This window comes from Apium graveolens, unplaced genomic scaffold (genome assembly GCF_009905375.1).
Source record: "Apium graveolens cultivar Ventura unplaced genomic scaffold, ASM990537v1 ctg7546, whole genome shotgun sequence".
NCBI lineage: Eukaryota > Viridiplantae > Streptophyta > Magnoliopsida > Apiales > Apiaceae > Apium > Apium graveolens.
The window spans coordinates 96,554-115,000 of NW_027420412.1; the positions used below are offsets into that span (position 1 = coordinate 96,554).

At 32.1% G+C, this 18,447-nt stretch overlaps 1 protein-coding gene and 2 long non-coding RNA genes across 3 annotated transcripts; all 3 read left to right on the plus strand.

Annotated features, from left to right (window-relative positions):
- The first annotated feature begins 3,318 nt into the window (after positions 1 to 3,318).
- LOC141704203 (uncharacterized) lies at positions 3,319 to 4,410 on the plus strand. The gene has a single exon (XM_074507504.1). It carries the CDS (start codon positions 3,319 to 3,321, stop codon positions 4,408 to 4,410), a length of 1,092 nt encoding a protein of 363 aa, XP_074363605.1.
- A 4,046-nt stretch (positions 4,411 to 8,456) lies between these two features.
- On the plus strand, positions 8,457 to 9,332 carry LOC141704205 (uncharacterized). Its single transcript, XR_012567872.1, has 2 exons — positions 8,457 to 8,541; positions 8,634 to 9,332. It is a non-coding gene; the product is annotated as an uncharacterized LOC141704205 (long non-coding RNA).
- A 623-nt stretch (positions 9,333 to 9,955) lies between these two features.
- LOC141704204 (uncharacterized) lies at positions 9,956 to 13,884 on the plus strand. The gene is made up of 3 exons (XR_012567871.1): positions 9,956 to 10,584; positions 13,218 to 13,370; positions 13,494 to 13,884. It is a non-coding gene; the product is annotated as an uncharacterized LOC141704204 (long non-coding RNA).
- Positions 13,885 to 18,447: the final 4,563 nt, after the last annotated feature.

Here is an 18,447-nt window from a genome sequence, read left to right on the forward strand (position 1 = left end):
TCTTCATATATGTAATATATGCCTGTACAGTGGGAAATGAATAATGCTTTACCTTTAAACGATAAACTTTGTAATTACTAATCTTTATCTGCACACCATCCTTTTGGGATCTTGAATTCCATTCTTTGAAAGTTTATGATTAAATGCCTCGCATATCTACGATATATACCCCTGCCATGTGCTACTTCCTCTTTTACTAATCATCCACATACAAATATCTAGAAATGATTAAAAAGAGTGAAAGAATAGGAATGATAGAAAGTTATCTTTTTTCTAGTTTGATTGAGTTAATCTTACTCCCCAGTTTTAAAAAAACAATATATACTCTCTCCGTTCCAGTGAGTTGTTTATGTTGGGGGACCGGAATCAACACGTATTTTAAAACTCCCGTAAAATTATAAATAATTTTAAATATTTTTTCTTTTAAATAAAAATATAATATTTAAACTTTTATATAGAAAAAGAAAATTTTAAAAATAAATTATATAATAGTCTTAAAATATGTGCCTATATATAAAGAATTCACTGGGACGACGGAGGGAGTAATAAATAAGATTATAACCTGAGAAAATTATTTATGATTATCACAAAAATCAATATGGAAGAAAATTTTATAAACAAAGTGTTTAGGGTTTCATAAATTAAATTAGCAGATATTGTTTGGGGACCATTTCATATACTCAATACTCTAACATTGCCTATTGATCACAAATCTATCTACTAAGTAATCACAACTTTACAATTTCTGAACTGGAAGCTGCAATTTACAGATTCTAAAGCATTGGCTGGGATATAAGAACTCTTCATATATAGTTGCATGTTACTTGTTCATCTACATATGTCATCATCTCCCATCATCTGGCTAGGTAATCAGCATCTAGCCCCATATAAATCTAAACATACCTATATATTGTATATATCTCCAATATACGAAGGAATCTGTGCTAGTGAGTCTGTCAACATATCTAGTTATAAATCTTTTTTCAACACGACTAGTTAAAAAATCATTATTCCATTAGGTCTTACTTGAAATGATATATCTATATTAAAATTATAAAATAAAAAAAATATTCGGTTTAAAACAGTAATAGTTATTATTATTATTATTTAATTTCTTGTTATGGGCACCTTTTTTTGCCAAATTAAAAATGAAAAATTGGATTATCTAATTTTGGGTTAAATTATATATAACTTATATATAGTAATATAATTAGTGCAAATGAATTTTCGTAATTGACTACATATTATTGTAATATAAACTATTAAAATATTTTTAATAAAATCTAGTTGTAACATAAAATTATTTTTTCTAATATATAATTATGCAAGCTACCGCTTCCACCACATATTAGCTTCATAGCAACTAGGGTGTAATCTAGCCGAGCCAAGTCGAACACTGTCAGGCTAGGTTCGAATTCAATTAAAATAGTTTAGGCATGAGTTTGAGCTTGAGCTCGAGCTCGAGTTCAAGCGAGTCTTTAATTTCACGTTCGAAACTCGGCTCGTAAAAATTAGGTAAACTCGAGTTCAGCTCGAAAACTCGAATAATTTCACTAAATATTAACAAAAACTCGAAATATGATCAGTTCGGCTCGAGTTCGGCTCGATAATAAATATTATATAAAAAATATTACATATTTATATTAAAAATATTAAAAAATAGAGGCTCGACAAGGCTCGCGCACCTTACGAGTCAAGTAATTTAAAGCTCGAGCTCGGCTTGGTTAAAAATTGGAAAAACTCGAGTTCGAACTCAGCTCAATTAATATTTTCGACCCAAATTCAAATGTTTTATAAGCCGAGCTCGACTTGCTTACGAACAATTTTGATCATTTACACCCCTAATAACAACTAATCATTGTTTCCCGATCCTCTTTATACTATTATTATACTTTACTATTTGGGGATTATACAGTAGCAACAAAATAGATTTAAGTGATTTACATGTAACAGCTGTATAATTGTTTATGATTTAATTTAATCATCATATAAAAACATTTAACCTAATAGTTTGTGATCTGATTAATCATCACATGAATACACACTTAACCTAATAATTTTGGACTTGTTATATATTTGAATGACTTTTAACCTTACAACTTACCCCATTAATTCTCACACCCTTTGGCTTTTCATTTTACACCCTTTGGCTTTTCATGCTACTTGTAACCTACAAACTCTAGCCCTATATAAACCATTGTAAGATATGTGATTGATATATGAAATGAAAATCTTCTCTATTCTCTTAGTAATTTTGTTCTTGTAATGCTCTCTATATAATATATTATATATTAGTTTGTAACACGTTATCAGCACGAAAGCTAATAAGATCTGTGGGTGCACCAGAAGGAGAAGTTGGTTTACGAGTTTACACGAGTTTCTTGTCAACACAAGTACTAGTACTAGCTGGGTGATCATTACTTCCTGTCTCTACAAAGGTATGCCCATGTTTTAATTGTTAAATGAATATATTACCGCAGGCATGATTGCATGTTAGTAAAACTAGATCCATAACATGCTAGTCTATTCTTTTAGTTCATATTTGTCATGTTCACGTATTACACTTTGCGGGTGGTTAAATATATAAGTGGATGCATGTATAATATTCTGTACTAATCATTTATGCTAATTGCTTGACCTGATTTTCATGCCTGCTTAGTTGAACATTTGCGTAAGTAAAATTAAAATCACTTCACTTGTTTTCTGCTTCATGAATTATTTGTATTAGTTCTTATGTTATCCCTTGCAAATTACTTAAGTGGCTTGATATTTTTATGCTATAATCTGATTAAGTGATGCATATTTGCTTCTTTTTTTTTTATAAATTTCTGTGCGTAATTAAAATGCATGTGTATCTGTTACAACGCCATGTTAAAGCCAACAGTTTGGTTGTACAAATTTAGGGAGATTTGCACTTTGCATGAATAGTTAAAAACTAAAAGCTAGGCTATGCCTTGTCTCCTGCAGCTTTTATAATCTATTTCCGTGACTAAGAGTTGATGTAGCAGTAATTTATATTTGTTTTACTTGTGCATGCGTATTAATAATTGTCATGTTAACTAAGATGGGTTGTTATCAATGAATAGCATATATTTTAGTCTCTGAGACTTAACTAAAATCATGTTCTATTAAACTTGTTGATTAAATGCATCATTATGTGTAATATATTATATTTGTTTAAGTGAGTATATTTGATAAGTGATAATCTATTTCTTTCGCAAATTATTTGTTATCTTGTCATAAAAAATTATCGCATTGCATTATATTTATGTGCATAAATATTGATGTTGATTCGAGTTTTGTTTATTTTTAGTGAAAATGTCGAATCTTACGAAACTTGAGTTTAACGCACTTGATGTCACCGGAAAAAATTATTTGACATGGATTCTTGATGCTGAAATCCATCTTAGTGGGGGTCTCGGTGACACCATAAAAGAGGGAAATAAGACCTCTGAACAAGACAAGGCAAAGGCCATGATATTTCTTCGCCATCACCTTGATGAAGGCTTGAAAACTGAATATCTGACTATTAAAGATCCATCAACTCTTTGGAAAGATCTCAAAGAAAGATATGATCACCAGAAAACGGTGATACTTCCTAAAGCTCGCTATGATTGGCTACACTTGCGATTGCAAGATTATAAAAGTGTGAGCGAGTATAACTCTGCCATGTTCAAAATTACATCTCAATTGAAATTATGTGGCGAGAATATCACCGATAAAGATATGTTGGAGAAAACATATTCCACTTTCCATGCCAATAATATGCTCTTGCAACAACAATATCGTGAACATGGATTCACGAAATATTCTGAGCTTATTTCTGTGTTGCTTCTTGCTGAACAAAATAATGAACTTTTGCTGAAAAATCATCAAGCACGTCCCACTGGCTCAACACCATTCCCTGAAGTGAATGCGGTGACTAATAATGAATATAGAGATAATAAATCATTTGGACGTGGACGTGGGCATGGATATGGACGTGGACGTGGGCGTGCCCGTGGTCATGGATTTTGGCGTGGTCGAGGCCGAAATCAACAAAATCGCCCCCACTTTAAAAGGAAGCCTTACTATCAAAAACAGAAAACAAATGAGGAGAAACCCGAGGGAAGTACAATGGTTAAAAAGAGTGAAAGTACTTGTAGCCGTTGTGGAATGAAAGGTCATTGGAGAAGTACATGTCGTACCTCCAAGCACTTTGCTGACCTATATCAAGCATCTTTGAAAAATGTTGAAACTAATTTCACCGAACAGAATGATCCTTTGGGGATTGCTCATCTTGAAGCACATCTTGGAAGTGATGGCCAAGTTGATCCTTCGGCCTTTACTCACATGGAAGTTGGTGATTTCTTTGAAGATGTCGATGTGAATATGCCTAAATTTGGTGGTGATGAGCCTAAGAATAATTAAGAAAGGCCTTACTTGCTTGTTGAACGTTTTCCTTATTTATTTTGGATTGTTAGTACTTAATTTTTGAACTATGATAATCATCCTTATCAGTTGCTTATGTAATTTTCTTTAATGAAGTACTTGAGATGTTTTACCTCTACTTCTAATTTTATTTTATTTTTCGTGAAGAAATGATTGCCAGCAACCTCTCATCATGTGCTATAAAAGATGAGGAATCTTTTTGTTTGGCAGATAGTGCAACCACACATACAATTTTAAAAGATCAAAAATATTTTTCGCATCTAACATTAGCCAAAGCTAATGTAAATACAATATCGGGTGCATCAAATATAATTGAAGGCTCCGGAAGAGCAAGTATAGTGCTACCTAATGGTACATGTTTGTTGATTGAAAATGCACTATTCTCCACCCGATCAAAAAGAAATCTTTTGAGTTTTAAAGATATACGCCACAATGGCTATCATATTGAGACAACAAATGAACTTGAAAGTGAATATTTGTGTATCACGACTACTATCTCAGGGAGGAAACATGTGATAGAAAAACTCCCATCATATAATTTTGGATTATATTATACTTTCATAAATCCAGTTGAGTCACACATGACTATTAATACAAGATCTGTTGACCCGACAAATTTTATTATATGGCATGATCGTTTAGGCCATCCGGGTTCAACAATGATGCGAAGAATTATTGAAAATTCAAATGGACATCCACTCAAAAACAAAATTGTTCCATTGTCCAAAGATTTTTCATGTGTTGCTTGTTTTGAAGGAAAATTGATAACAAAACCATCCCTTGTGAAAGTTGCAATCGAATGCCCAAAATTTTTGGAGCGAATTCAAGGAGATATATGTGGACCAATTACCCCATCTAGTGGGCCATTTCAGTACTTTATGGTACTCATTGATGCATCAACAAGATGGTCACATGTTAGTTTATTGTCCACTCGTAATGTTGCTTTTGCACGACTCCTTGCTCAAATAATTCGATTACGAGCACAATTTCCTGATTATAATATAAAGAAAATACGATTGGACAATGCAGGAGAATTTACATCCCAATCTTTTAAAGATTATTGTATGTCTATTGGGATTGAAGTGGAGCATTCTGTTGCCCACACACACACTCAAAATGGTCTTGCCGAGTCTTTCATTAAAAGGCTACAACTAATTGCGAGACCATTACTTATGAGAACAAATTTACCAACTACTTCCTGGGGACATGCAATATTACATGCGGCTTCTTTAGTTCGGTTAAGACCGACTTCTTATCATAAATATTCCCCACTGTAACTGGTAAATGGTCAAGAACCAAATATCTCTCACTTGAAAATTTTTGGGTGTGCTGTTTATGTTCCAATATCCCCTCCCCAACGAACAAAAATGGGACCCCAAAGAAGACTAGGGGTATATATTGGATTTGATTCTCCCTCAATTATTAAATATTTGGAGCCCAAGACTGGTGATTTATTCACGGCAAGATTTGCCGATTGTCAATTTGATGAGACAATTTTTCCTGCATTAGGGGGGGATAAGACAAAATTTGAAAAAGAAAAGCAAGAAATTTTGTGGAATGCAGTGTCCCTGTCTCATTATGATCCTCGTACAAATCAATGTGAACTTGAAGTTCAAAAAATTATCCACCTACAAGAAGTCGCAAATAGATTGCCTGATGCATTTACTGATGTCAAAAATGTGACAAAGTCACATATACCAGCTGTTAATGTTCCTTGTAAGATTAAACTTCCTGAAGAAGATAATAAAATCATGCTAGCAAATGAGTCTAAAGCACGCCAGAAGCGTGGAAGACCTATTGGATCCAAGGATAAAACTCCAAGAAAAACAAGGAGACTTGATAATAAAGCTGGAACATCAAATGACATCGTAGAATTGATGATCACTGAAGAAACGTCTTCCAAAGATGATCAAACACCTGAAATTGTTGACAATGAAGAGATCTCGATAAATTATGTCATTTCAGGAAAGAGGTGGAATAGAAAAGAAATTGTCATGGATGATATATTTTCATATGCAGCTGCACTTGACATTTCTGAGGAAATCGAGGATCATGAACCTAGATCGATCTATGAATGTAAAAGAAGAAATGATTGGCCAAAATGGAAAGAAGCTATTGAAGCTGAACTGAAATCACTTGAAAAACGCCAAGTTTTTGGACCTATTGTCCAAACACCTGCAGGTATAAAACCCGTCGGATATAGATGGGTATTTGTGCGTAAAAGAAATGAGAAAAATGAAATTGTGAGATACAAGGCACGCCTTGTTGCTCAAGGTTTCTCACAAAGACCGGGAATCGATTACGAAGAAACTTATTCCCCGGTAATGGATGCAACAACATTCAGATTTTTAATAAGTTTATCAATTCTAGAAGGGCTCCGAATGAATTTAATGGATGTTGTAACTGCCTACTTGTATGGATCACTCGATAGTGACATTTACATGAAAATCCCTGATGGGTTAAAAATGCCTGAAGCATATAGTTCAAGACCCCGAGAGATTTACTCAATTAAATTACAGAGATCATTATACGGATTGAAACAGTCGGGTCGTATGTGGTACAATCGTCTCAGTGAATATCTTTTGAAAGATGGATATACCAATAATGTAATATGTCCATGTGTTTTTATTAAAAGGACAAAATTGGGGTTTACTATCATTGCAGTATATGTTGATGATTTAAACATCATTGGAACCCCAGATGAACTTAATGAGACGATTGAATATTTGAAAAAGGAGTTTGAAATGAAGGACTTGGGTAAAACAAAACTCTGCCTTGGTTTTCAAGTTGAACATTTATCTACTGGAATCTTTGTCCACCAGTCTTCGTATATTGAAAAGATTCTTAAACGGTTTATTATGGATAAGGCATATCCTGTGAGTACACCCATGGTTGTACGATCATTAGAAAAGAATAAGGATCTATTCCGCCCAAGAGAAAAGGGAGAAGAACTTCTTGGTCCTGAAGTACCATATCTTAGTGCCATTGGTGCACTAATGTATCTTGCCAATTGTACACGTCCTGATATTGCATTTTCTGTCAACCTTTTTGCAAGACATAGTTCTGCTCCAACTCGAAGATATTGGACTGGTGTGAAACAAATATTTAGATATCTTCGAGGAACAATGGATATGGGTTTATTTTATTCTAAAGACTCAAAAGTGGAATTAGTTGGCTATGCAGATGCAGGATATCGGTCTGATCCGCACAAAGGAAGATCACAAACAGGTTATGTATTCACATATGGTGATACCGCAATATCTTGGCGGTCTACAAAGTAGACTCTTGCAGCAACTTCTTCGAATCATGCTGAGTTATTGGCGCTACATGAATCTAGTCGAGAATGTGTTTGGCTAAGGTCTTTGGTCCATCATATTCGAGAATCATGCGGTCTGTTAGTCAATAAAGGAAGCCCTACTATTTTATTTGAAGATAATGAAGCATGCATAACTCAGACTCGAGAAGGTTACATTAAAGGTGATAGGACAAAGCACATCGATCCAAAGTTCTTCTTTACCCATGAACTTCAACAAAGGGGGGAAATTGATGTTTGTCAGATTCGATCATGTGAAAATCCAGCAGACTTGTTCACAAAAGCACTTCCTACATCTTCCTTCGAGAAGCTTGTACACAAGATTGGGATGCGTAAATTTCGAGATCTATGCTGATTTTCATAGTCGTGTTAAAATGAGGGGGAGATATAATGCACTCTTTATTACACGTGTAACACATGTACTCTTTTTCCTTCACTAGGGTTTTTCCCACAGGGTTTTTCCTAGTAAGGTTTTAATGAGGCATGTTGTTTATACGAGTCATTCAAGGGGGAGTGTTATATATTTGAATGACTTTTAACCTTACAACTTACCCCATTAATTCTCACACCCTTTGGCTTTTCATTTTACACCCTTTGGCTTTTCATGCTACTTGTAACCTACAAACTCTAGCCCTATATAAACCATTGTAAGATATGTGATTGATATATGAAATAAAAATCTTCTCTATTCTCTTAGTAATTTTGTTCTTGTAATGCTCTCTATATAATATATTCTATATTAGTTTGTAACAGGACTGGAGTACTTGAAATTTCAAGAAGGTCATACCCGAAATAAGGTACACAAACTACACTTTATTATCAGATAAAACATAAATTATGATGGTTTAATATACCTTTTATCACTAACATTTCTCTCTCTATATACTAGGTTGGAGTAGAACCTCATAAACCAAACAAACTAGCTAGCAACGAGTTATAGCAAGATAAACTGATTAGTGACCCCTTTCTATCATATCAGCTACTTTTAAAATGTATCAAAGTAAACCAGACCTTAATAACATTGGGGCAGAAGGGTTTGCCACGTTGGATGAGTACCAATATGTACACAACTACAAGTATCAGCAGCCAAAAAGCCATGTTTATCAGATGATTATTCCCGTAGCGGTTCAGGCTAAGAAGGAGGTTGTATCTATCGATTCTTACCAAGCTGCGCAGAGGTATGGTGGCATTTTGATTGCTGAATATCGCAAGAACAAGAAACCCCTTGTGCGCTTGCCTAAGTTTCATAAATAATGCATGCCTAGCAAGCTGTGTTATCAAGTATTGTCTGTATCGAGTGTGTTATGTGTGTAAGTGTGTGCTGTGCTGCTCAAATAAGATTATGTAGCTTGCTTCCTTTATGGTCTTAATGTAATTCAGAAGTAAAATCAAGTGTCACTGGTACTGATATTGTGGCAATGTTTATCGTGGTTAGTTTATAACTAATTAACGTTAACAATAAAGCCTGAAATAATATTTGACCTTAACTTCTATAAAGCCTGTTTGACTAGTAGTTTATAAATCTGCTTATGTATCAGCTTCTTTAAATATTTTTTTAATTATATTATAACAATAATTTATAGATCAATGTTTGACCCGAATTCATATTCTTTTGGAGTTGAGAATTAAAAGAGATGATCAGTACTCTATTTTTCAACAAACGCATGCTTAATTGTGGAGAATGAACATGGAATTGGCATGTCGTCATTGTGCATATATACTCCTAATAATTGTTTGAATCACCGAGCCATTAATAATAATTCCATTATGGTAGCTGGTAAAGAGCTTATTTTGGTTGATCTGAAGTCAATTATTATAACCTTTTATTATTTTGAAGACACTCACTACAAGAAACAGGGTTTTACCGACCGCCAAATCGGTCGTTATAAGACGGTCGGAAAAAGCCATGTTTCTTGTAGTGACTGCCATCCTCTTTCTTGATGGCCAATGTACCTGAAACGTGTACTGATAGCGCAGAAGGGTAATAGACGGCCAATGTGTCCGATATATTGATAGCTGCGTTCCTATGATAGAAAAGAAGAGGAAGGGAGGAATTCTCGACCTTTTCTCTACTTAAAACTATATTTCCGTCTTGACGTTTCTGCAACTGCTGTTTAAACGATCTTAAGCATAGTTTCTAGATGCATAGAAGGTATCCTATAACAGCTGTTATCTATTACTTTCGAATTATTAACCTTTTTTTGCCTACAATGGATATGATTATCAAAAAAGGTGTAGCACATATTGATGAACTCCTATTCTCCTAACATGTTTATTTTTCGCGCATGTTGCATTTTGTGAAAGCATTCCAATAATGCACACTCCACTGATCCACTAATGCAGAGCACTGCAAACACATTGATAGGCAATAAGTAGTTCCCCTCTTTCAGTTAAAAAGGTTAGGGAAAAATGTGTTTCTTTAACCTCCTTCTGGCTTCTTTTTTCCCCCTGTAACTTATTCAAATCTCGCCCTTCATTCCTTAGACATTTCTTCCTGCACCGTTGATATATTAATCTGTATACACTTCAATAAGGGATCTCGAATTTAAATCTACACTTGATTGCCCAAATTTTCTTGGATACAACTCTTCTGGACTATAAATATATGGACATCCCTCCTCCTCTCTTTACTCCATGCATATCTACAAAGCTCTCTACATCTTAGTATATCTGTAACAGAACATGATCTCTAGCTCGGCTGAGATTCGACCATGCATGTCTGGACTATATGGCAGCTGGACTGACTGATTTTGATGGCTGGCTCCTGCCTCCGCTCTTATGGAATCGTTTCATTGATGTTGTTGTTTGATAGATCTAAGAACTTGAACCCGGGTTTAGAGGTATATTTTTGATCATATCCTTTCGCATCATCTATTATCATATTACCATTTGCTAAAATATAAAAATCACTTATGTTTTGTCACTTGTAATCATGGCACTTAAATTTTCCACACAAAGACTTATTTTTCCTGTGATCTGATTTTGTCCAACTTTAATACTTGAATGGATGAGTTGTCGAAATTTATGCAGTAGTTTTATCATTGAAATTGTCCTTTGAAAGTTCAAAATTTGATCTCAACAATTTAATTTGAGCAATAACCTTTTCCCTTCCACTAATTAAAGAGCAAATATTTTTTCTTCTGAGTATAGTATACTCCGGTTCAATTTGCTAAATTTATTAATACGGATGTGGGATTACTTGTCAATTTGAATTCTAAACTTGATACAGAATCAGATTGTAAGAAACATACTTCTCTTCTTCCACTAATCTTGGAGTAATAACAAGTGAGAGTAGTGATCGCTAATTAAACATCATTAGACTGATGAAAAAATAATAGATGATGCGAAAGATATGAGCAAAAGACCACCTCCAGGGTTTCTGTTCTCCACGGATCTATCAAACAACAACATCCGTGGGAAGATTCTTGCTTTACTAAATTTAGACCGAGTGTGTAATCGAGTTAAAAGGATCCTGTCAGTCAATTGTTTAGTCTCCTTCCACAAAGTCTATAAGGTTTAAACTTTCTAAGCTGCTGGAACCTCTCCTTCAATAACTTATCAGGAGATTTTGATTATGATTCAGATATTGATGAGGCATGTTGTTTTACACTAGGATAAGACCTTGTCTCTGGGTAATATTTTTTGAGATTTTGAACTTCTTTGCATCTCATCAATTCTTGGATGGGTATATCATCAAGTTTTACTTTGTCAAACAAGTATTTAGCGAGAGCGATTGAAATTGTTACATAAGTAACAGGTGAATTTTCTACTTCCCTGCTCAAATGCATAAACATTATAAAGATGTCATCTTAGTCTGGTAAATATTATCTCTCCTTTTGTTATCTTAATATTTAGCATCTCAGTCAGTTTCTTGAATTTGTAAAACCGCCATGATATGCTGGCGCTATTCGTATATTTCTCTAAGCATATTCAGGTTCCTTATAAAGACTATCCTTGGAGGAAGATTATTGGTTTTTTCTTTCCGTTGACTCAGGTTCATCAGTAGCTTAGAGAAAGAGGATGTTGTAATACTCTGCATCATTTAAATAGAGCTTTAGAAATAGTTTGTAAAGCTGGATCTTATTTAGTATGTGCCAATATGTTCATATGTTCTGTTTCCACTTGTTATTAATATGGTTGTGTTGTTCTGTTTGATACTTTGTTGTGCTTGTCATCTTGAAAATAGTATTGCTTCATAAAGAGATGCCATTCTAAAACATAAGCTTTTACCATTCTTCATATCTTCTGATCCTTATAATACAAAACTCAGAGAGGTCAAATCATTCTATAATATGAACTTCAAATGTTGATTATTGGTTCAATTTAATTCAGAAACAGTTATATGGTAGAGAATTGAACTAATGCCTGAAACGAGCAGTTTGAAGCTGAAACCGAAATAATTTCAACTCCTTCAAGTAAAATATATATGAAGTTGCATGATATATATTGGTTAGGCCCCATAAACCGATTTCGACTAAGGCCCACGAATCCCAGGGGCCGACCTTATTGAATCTTGTTCTTTTGTTTGCTTGAATAGTTCATTAGCCGGTCATATGTCATGTTTTTTATGATATGATCGACGGGAAGGAAGGGTATATGAAGCATGGAGATGGAGACTTGTAAGTTTCAAGTTGACATTACAAGATTAGTTAAGAAATCTAAAAAATCTTGATATGATACTCACAGACCAATCATGTTTGATGATTCCTATATTGTGGTAAAACTAATTTTAATGTCAATCATCATCTGAGGATTGTAGTTCCTAGATCCTAACAACTGTTTTACCTGTTACTTTATACCAAAAGAAAACCGTAGAACTATATAAAGCTTAGTGTAACATTAAGTGACATGCTATGAATGAAAGAAGTAGCATTCTGAATTTGGTAGGTTAATAGAAGTATTGTGATAATTTGGCAGGAGCAGCAACGTGATGTTTGCCTAAATTACCATTGTTTATACAGTAATTAGGTCTTTGCTGCTACAGATTAACTTAAATACGCATGTGTTAATATTATTGGAGAGTGGGCAAATTTATAATGAGTAGTGCAAGATTTTATCGTTAATGGCCTCATTGTCAGGTCTGTGGATAAGGTTATTGAGGATCACGGATGTGCAGGCCTGTTTTCCAGTTGATTGCAATTAAGGTGCTTAAGAATACTGTATACAAAGTCACTGACCTAGCTAGAGGTCTATCTAGTTAGCAAGATTGTCTTTTTCATATGGGCTCGAAGTAGATGTTTGCAGCATCCTTACTTACTTTCTAGGTTATTTCACCTTCATGTTTTGGTTGTAAGTGCAACTATGAGTTACAAAAGAGCTGCTGCTTGCAAGAGTCCGGAATAGTGCAATTATGATTTGATAATAGATTTCTAAATGATTTAGTAATAGTGGAAATAAAAGTCCTTAAGTTAAAATCACATGCCTGATGCTTTTTTGTCCGTCTTATGATTCACCAATGTTTTCATGCTTGCAGTTACAACATGCTCCCAGGCTACTGCTGCTATAGATCTGCTACGGGAGAGGAAATGTTGTTTTGATTTAGTCCTAATTGATGTACATACTCATGATATGGATGGCTTTAAGCTCCTTGAATTCGTTGGTTTGGAAATGAACCTTCCTGCCATTAGTAAGTAGTCATTTTTTCAATGAAATGCACAAGTATATTTGTTCTCTAGACCCTGCTCTAGGAGCGAGATATGCTAGTATGGCTTAGTGCATGTGTATACTAATGTGATATAATGTGTTACAGTGATTTCGGCATATGGAAGCACCAGTGCTATTATAAGAGGAATAAGACACGGGGCTTGTGATTACTTAATCAAGCCTATACGTGAGGAAGAGTTGAAGAACATATGGCAGCATGTAGTCAGGAAAACAAGGAATGAAAAACAGGAAAATTCAAGCAGTTTGGATGAAAAATACCAGAACAGAAGAGGAACCGGTGATGTGGAATATGTCTATGCTGTTAATGAAATTTCAAACCTCAGTTTAACCCTCATAAATATAAATTCTTGATGCTCAAGTATTGGTGATTGAAACAATGCCTGAGATTAAAAAAAATACACATAACCTAAGTTAGACACAGTCTAAAGTTTTAGTTATATTTATTATTTAAATATTATGAATGAAATCTAAGCGCTTACCTCTATCTATCATAACTTTTGCACTTGAAAAAATAACTATGACTGGTGTGTTCAAAACATCTTCATATAAAGGTATTATACTCTCAGTTAATTCACCCACTATATTCAATTTACATAGTATTGTGTGAAAATTAAAATGGAACGTTAAATTTAAAATTTAAGGTATTTTGTAATTAGTGGATTGATCTTATTTATAACATATTAAATAGAAACTGTCATAAAAATGTTTGAATCTCATCAGTGATTTGAGTTCAAATATCAGGTTCATGTTAACCATTGGTTGAAGATGTTCAACTACTCCAATTACATCTCAGAAATGACATGTTAAAACATAGAAAACAATGTGTTTCATATGATTTTTGTATAAGATAAGTATCGAGAAATATAATCATACTGATGGCGAATGACGGATTAAAAGCACATTTTATCGTATTTGTGACTAAAGTAGGTACTTGCACAAATTCGAAACTGTGTGTTGGTAAATTGGCCACTTCATGATTTTCATGAATTAAATGGACCAATATTGAATTTGAGAAATATATTTTTAAGACATAACGAACATGTAATTTCCAGTCGCATGCGTGGTAAGGAAATTAGATATTTCATACTGTTGTCCCTCAACAATATTAATTTCTAGAGCATTCCATAAATCTACCATAACAAAAGTCTGTATATTATTATGCTGACAAATAGGGAAAAGAAATTGTTAGAAATGTCTATTTTTACTATAAAGATTTACTCCCTTCGTCCCACTGGATTCTTTACATTGGGGGACGGGAGACCGACACGCATTTTAAGGCTCCCGTAAAACATGGTTCCCCGAGTATTTTTAAATATTTTTTTTCTTTTAAATAAAAATATAATATTTAAACTTTTATACAGAAAAAGAAAATTTTAAAAATAAATTATAGAATTATACTTTATAGTAGCCTTAAAATGCATGTCAAGCATGAAAAAAAATATGTGAAGAATCCAGTAGGACAGAGTGAGTATAAAATTAATATTAAAATATTTATATGACACGATTTACCTAATCGTCCAAAAGAATCATATTACAATCAATGAAAACTCATTTTCAAGTGTTGAAAAGCCAAAAAAAATATAACACGGACCCGTACACTGAAATGGGTATTGTACATATCGTGTGAAGAGAGCGAATGAAAGGCATTCGGATCGGTAAGGAATCATTTTGTGAACAATATTAACAGTTAAGCCAATAGATGTGACAATAAACTTAACTATGCAAGAACGAATATAAACTCAAATCCGATTACTAATCTATAATTCTTCGAGAATCGTCTGAACAACGTATATTTAGAAGTTATGAGTTATAATATATGAACATGACTTACAACATGGCTATTTAATTATAAAATACTACAAATTAAGAAATTTATTTTGAATCTAAAAATTTAATACTGAGATATAAAAGTTTTTTTTATTGTTATCTTTATTAAAATGGGTGTAATGTAGTTGTCAATTAGTTGGTGAATTTTTAAATTAAACATAAAGTTGTTATGGTCATAGTATACAAAAAAATATTATTACATTATTTATCAAGAAAATACTAATTGTAGTAATTTGGTAAAATTTTATCAAGATATTTCATATACAACAGACATGAAATCTTTTGTTTATATTTTATATCAATTTACACAGCAATCATGAAGATACTAATTGTTAAAATTTAAAAAATTAGTTTAGGAATGAAGTATGGAACACACATCTAATCTTCATCTTAAATTTTGTATATTTATTGATTTGTTATATTTATAAAAGTATGTGAGAATTAATTGTCAATTGTCTTGTGAGTTTATAAATACACTTATAAAGTTGTTATAGTTGTAGTAATGTAAAAAAGATTATTACATCATTAATTATCAAGATACTATTGCATTAATTTACTAAAATTAGCTAAAGAGTGAAGTGTAGAACATATACGAAAAAATTTGTTTTTATTTTATATCAATTTACACAATAATCACCAAGATACTAATTACGTAAATTTAAAAAAAAATTATGAATGAAGCTTAGAAAACGCATATAATCTATTATTTTAATTTTGTCTATTACTTAACGGGTTAATTTTATAAAAATAAATGAGATGTAGTTATCACTTTTCTCTTAATTTAATGAATCTTTATAAAAAAATATATGATTTGTAAAATTAAACATCCAATTGTTATAGTTCTAGTACTTTTAAAAATATTATTACATTCTTAATCTCCAACAAACTAATTGCACTAATTTTCTATAAATAATTAAGGAATGAAGTGTGGAACCGACATATAATTATTTTTTCTTTTATTTTATATTTTACACAACAATCACGAAGATACAAATTTTGCTAAAATTTTAAAAAAAAAATGGTTTAGAAAGGAAGCATAGAAATATATATTACTTAAGGGTTATTTCTATAAAAAATGGAGATGTGTAGTTGTCACTATTGGTTTGATTTTATAATTTTTATAAAAATAGGTGAGACTTAAAATTAAGCATAAAAGTCATAGTAATTTTGAAAAGATACACTCTTAACCACCAAGATATTAATTGCACTTAGTTTCTAAAATTATTTAAGTAATGCAGTGTAGAATATGCATGTAATTTTTTTGCTTTTATTTTATATCAATTTACATAGCAATCACGAAGATAATAATTGGTATAATTTTAAAATTTTAGTTTGGGAATGAAGATTATGAATGAAGAGTAGAAAACACATATAACTTTTTTCTTAGATTTTGCATATTACTTATCAAATTATCTTAAATTTTTGGAGAGATGTAGTCGTCACTTTTCTCTTGATTTCAGACATCTTTATAAAAATAAGTGAGATGTAATGGTCAATTTTATTTTGATTCCATAAAATTTTTAAAGTCATAGTTATACAAATAAGATTATTATATTCTTAATCATCAAGATATTAATTGCATTAATTTTCTAAAATTATCTAAGGAACGAAGTGTAAAATAGACACAAAATCTTTTACTTTCAATTTATATAAATTTACATAGTAATTATTTAGCAAAACAAAATAAAAATAAATTCACATAACAATTATCAAGATAATAATTACTAAAATTTTAAAAATAGTTTAGGAATTAAGTGTCGAACACACATATAACTTTTTTGCTTTAATTATGTATTAATTTACACAGTCTTAATTGCTAAAATAATAAATAAATAGTTAAGTAATGGAGTGTAAAAGAGACATAAAAAAAATTGATTTTGGTGTAGAAAATTTTTCTTTTTCATTTTTGGCCATGTGTTAACTGAATACATTTAATATAAATTGCAAGTACAAATAGTAAAACAAGAAAAACTTTAATCAATATTATAAATAAGAAATCCAACTCAAATCATTACCAAGCATGCAATGTAACGAAACACAATAATCATAATGAAAATCCTCCAAAACATATCTAGGAATGTATTAATTGACTACTTTATTCTACTATTTTAAAAATGATGAACCTTTAATAGTTGAATTTCTAAAACAAAGATAAAGCAGACTTAACATATTGAAATATCAAATATCAAATGTACTTAATGATTAATATTTTTTAATTTTTTAATCTTATGCATTTTTTCGGAGTGACCTTTCACATCAAAAATAAAATCGCCGTCAAGGATTGCGGGACTGTCTGATTGTCTAACTCTTTTATTTGTGGACTTGACGGAATCTAGTGTCATCTTCGTTGCACCAGAATGAGTCGAAAAAGTTTCCTCTTTCTCTGTTAATTCATTTTTTTGGAGACGGACCCCTAAATATTCACAAATAAATCAACATGCATCTTATCAATATTTAAAAGAATATCAAAACTTCAGTAACTAGAAAAAAAAAATTCTTACATCCATCTAACTATGATCAGGCATATTCTCTGCAATTGTTTTAGCTGGACAATCTGCATTTGCTGCTTCGCCACATTCAGCAACACCGGAGACAAAGAACAGTGAGTGGTCTTCTAATTAATTAAATTATAGTATGACACAGGGATATATTATATTGTGATGACATATGTGCATAATGTGTTTGAATCAGTACTTACGTCATCATCGCGGAAGATGAGAATAAGGCCTTTGAACTCACCCGTTATGATGTTGAATCCATGCCACTTCGATTCTCCAACTTGTCTTATCGGTTGTCAAAGAAACAATATGACACAAGCGAAAACCTTGCATTGTGCATATGATGAATGAAAATATTTGTTATTGGGAGAATTTTTTAAATGTGAGTTGAAAATATGTGTAGAGTTTTTTATATAGGATAAATAGAGTTATTAACATTAATTATATGTATAAATTATGTTAATTAGATGATACGATAATTACATTTTTATTGGCTAAATTTGTTTTATATCAAATATCATAAGATTACATAAATCGGTTGTGAGCGGTCAGATCTCAGAAATAACTCAAATATCAAATTAATGTGAGTTGATTATGGTGTACAAGTATTATATACAAATAAAAAATAGTTTTCAACATTAATTACATGCAAGATTTACGTTAATCATATAAGTGTCATAAATAAGAGCTAACACATTAATTAAATAAAAAGAT

What these genes read in the sequence shown, in the direction of transcription:
- LOC141704203 (XM_074507504.1), top strand. Translation starts at nt 3,319, where the DNA reads ATGTCGAATCTTACGAAACTTGAGTTTAACGCACTTGATGTCACCGGA.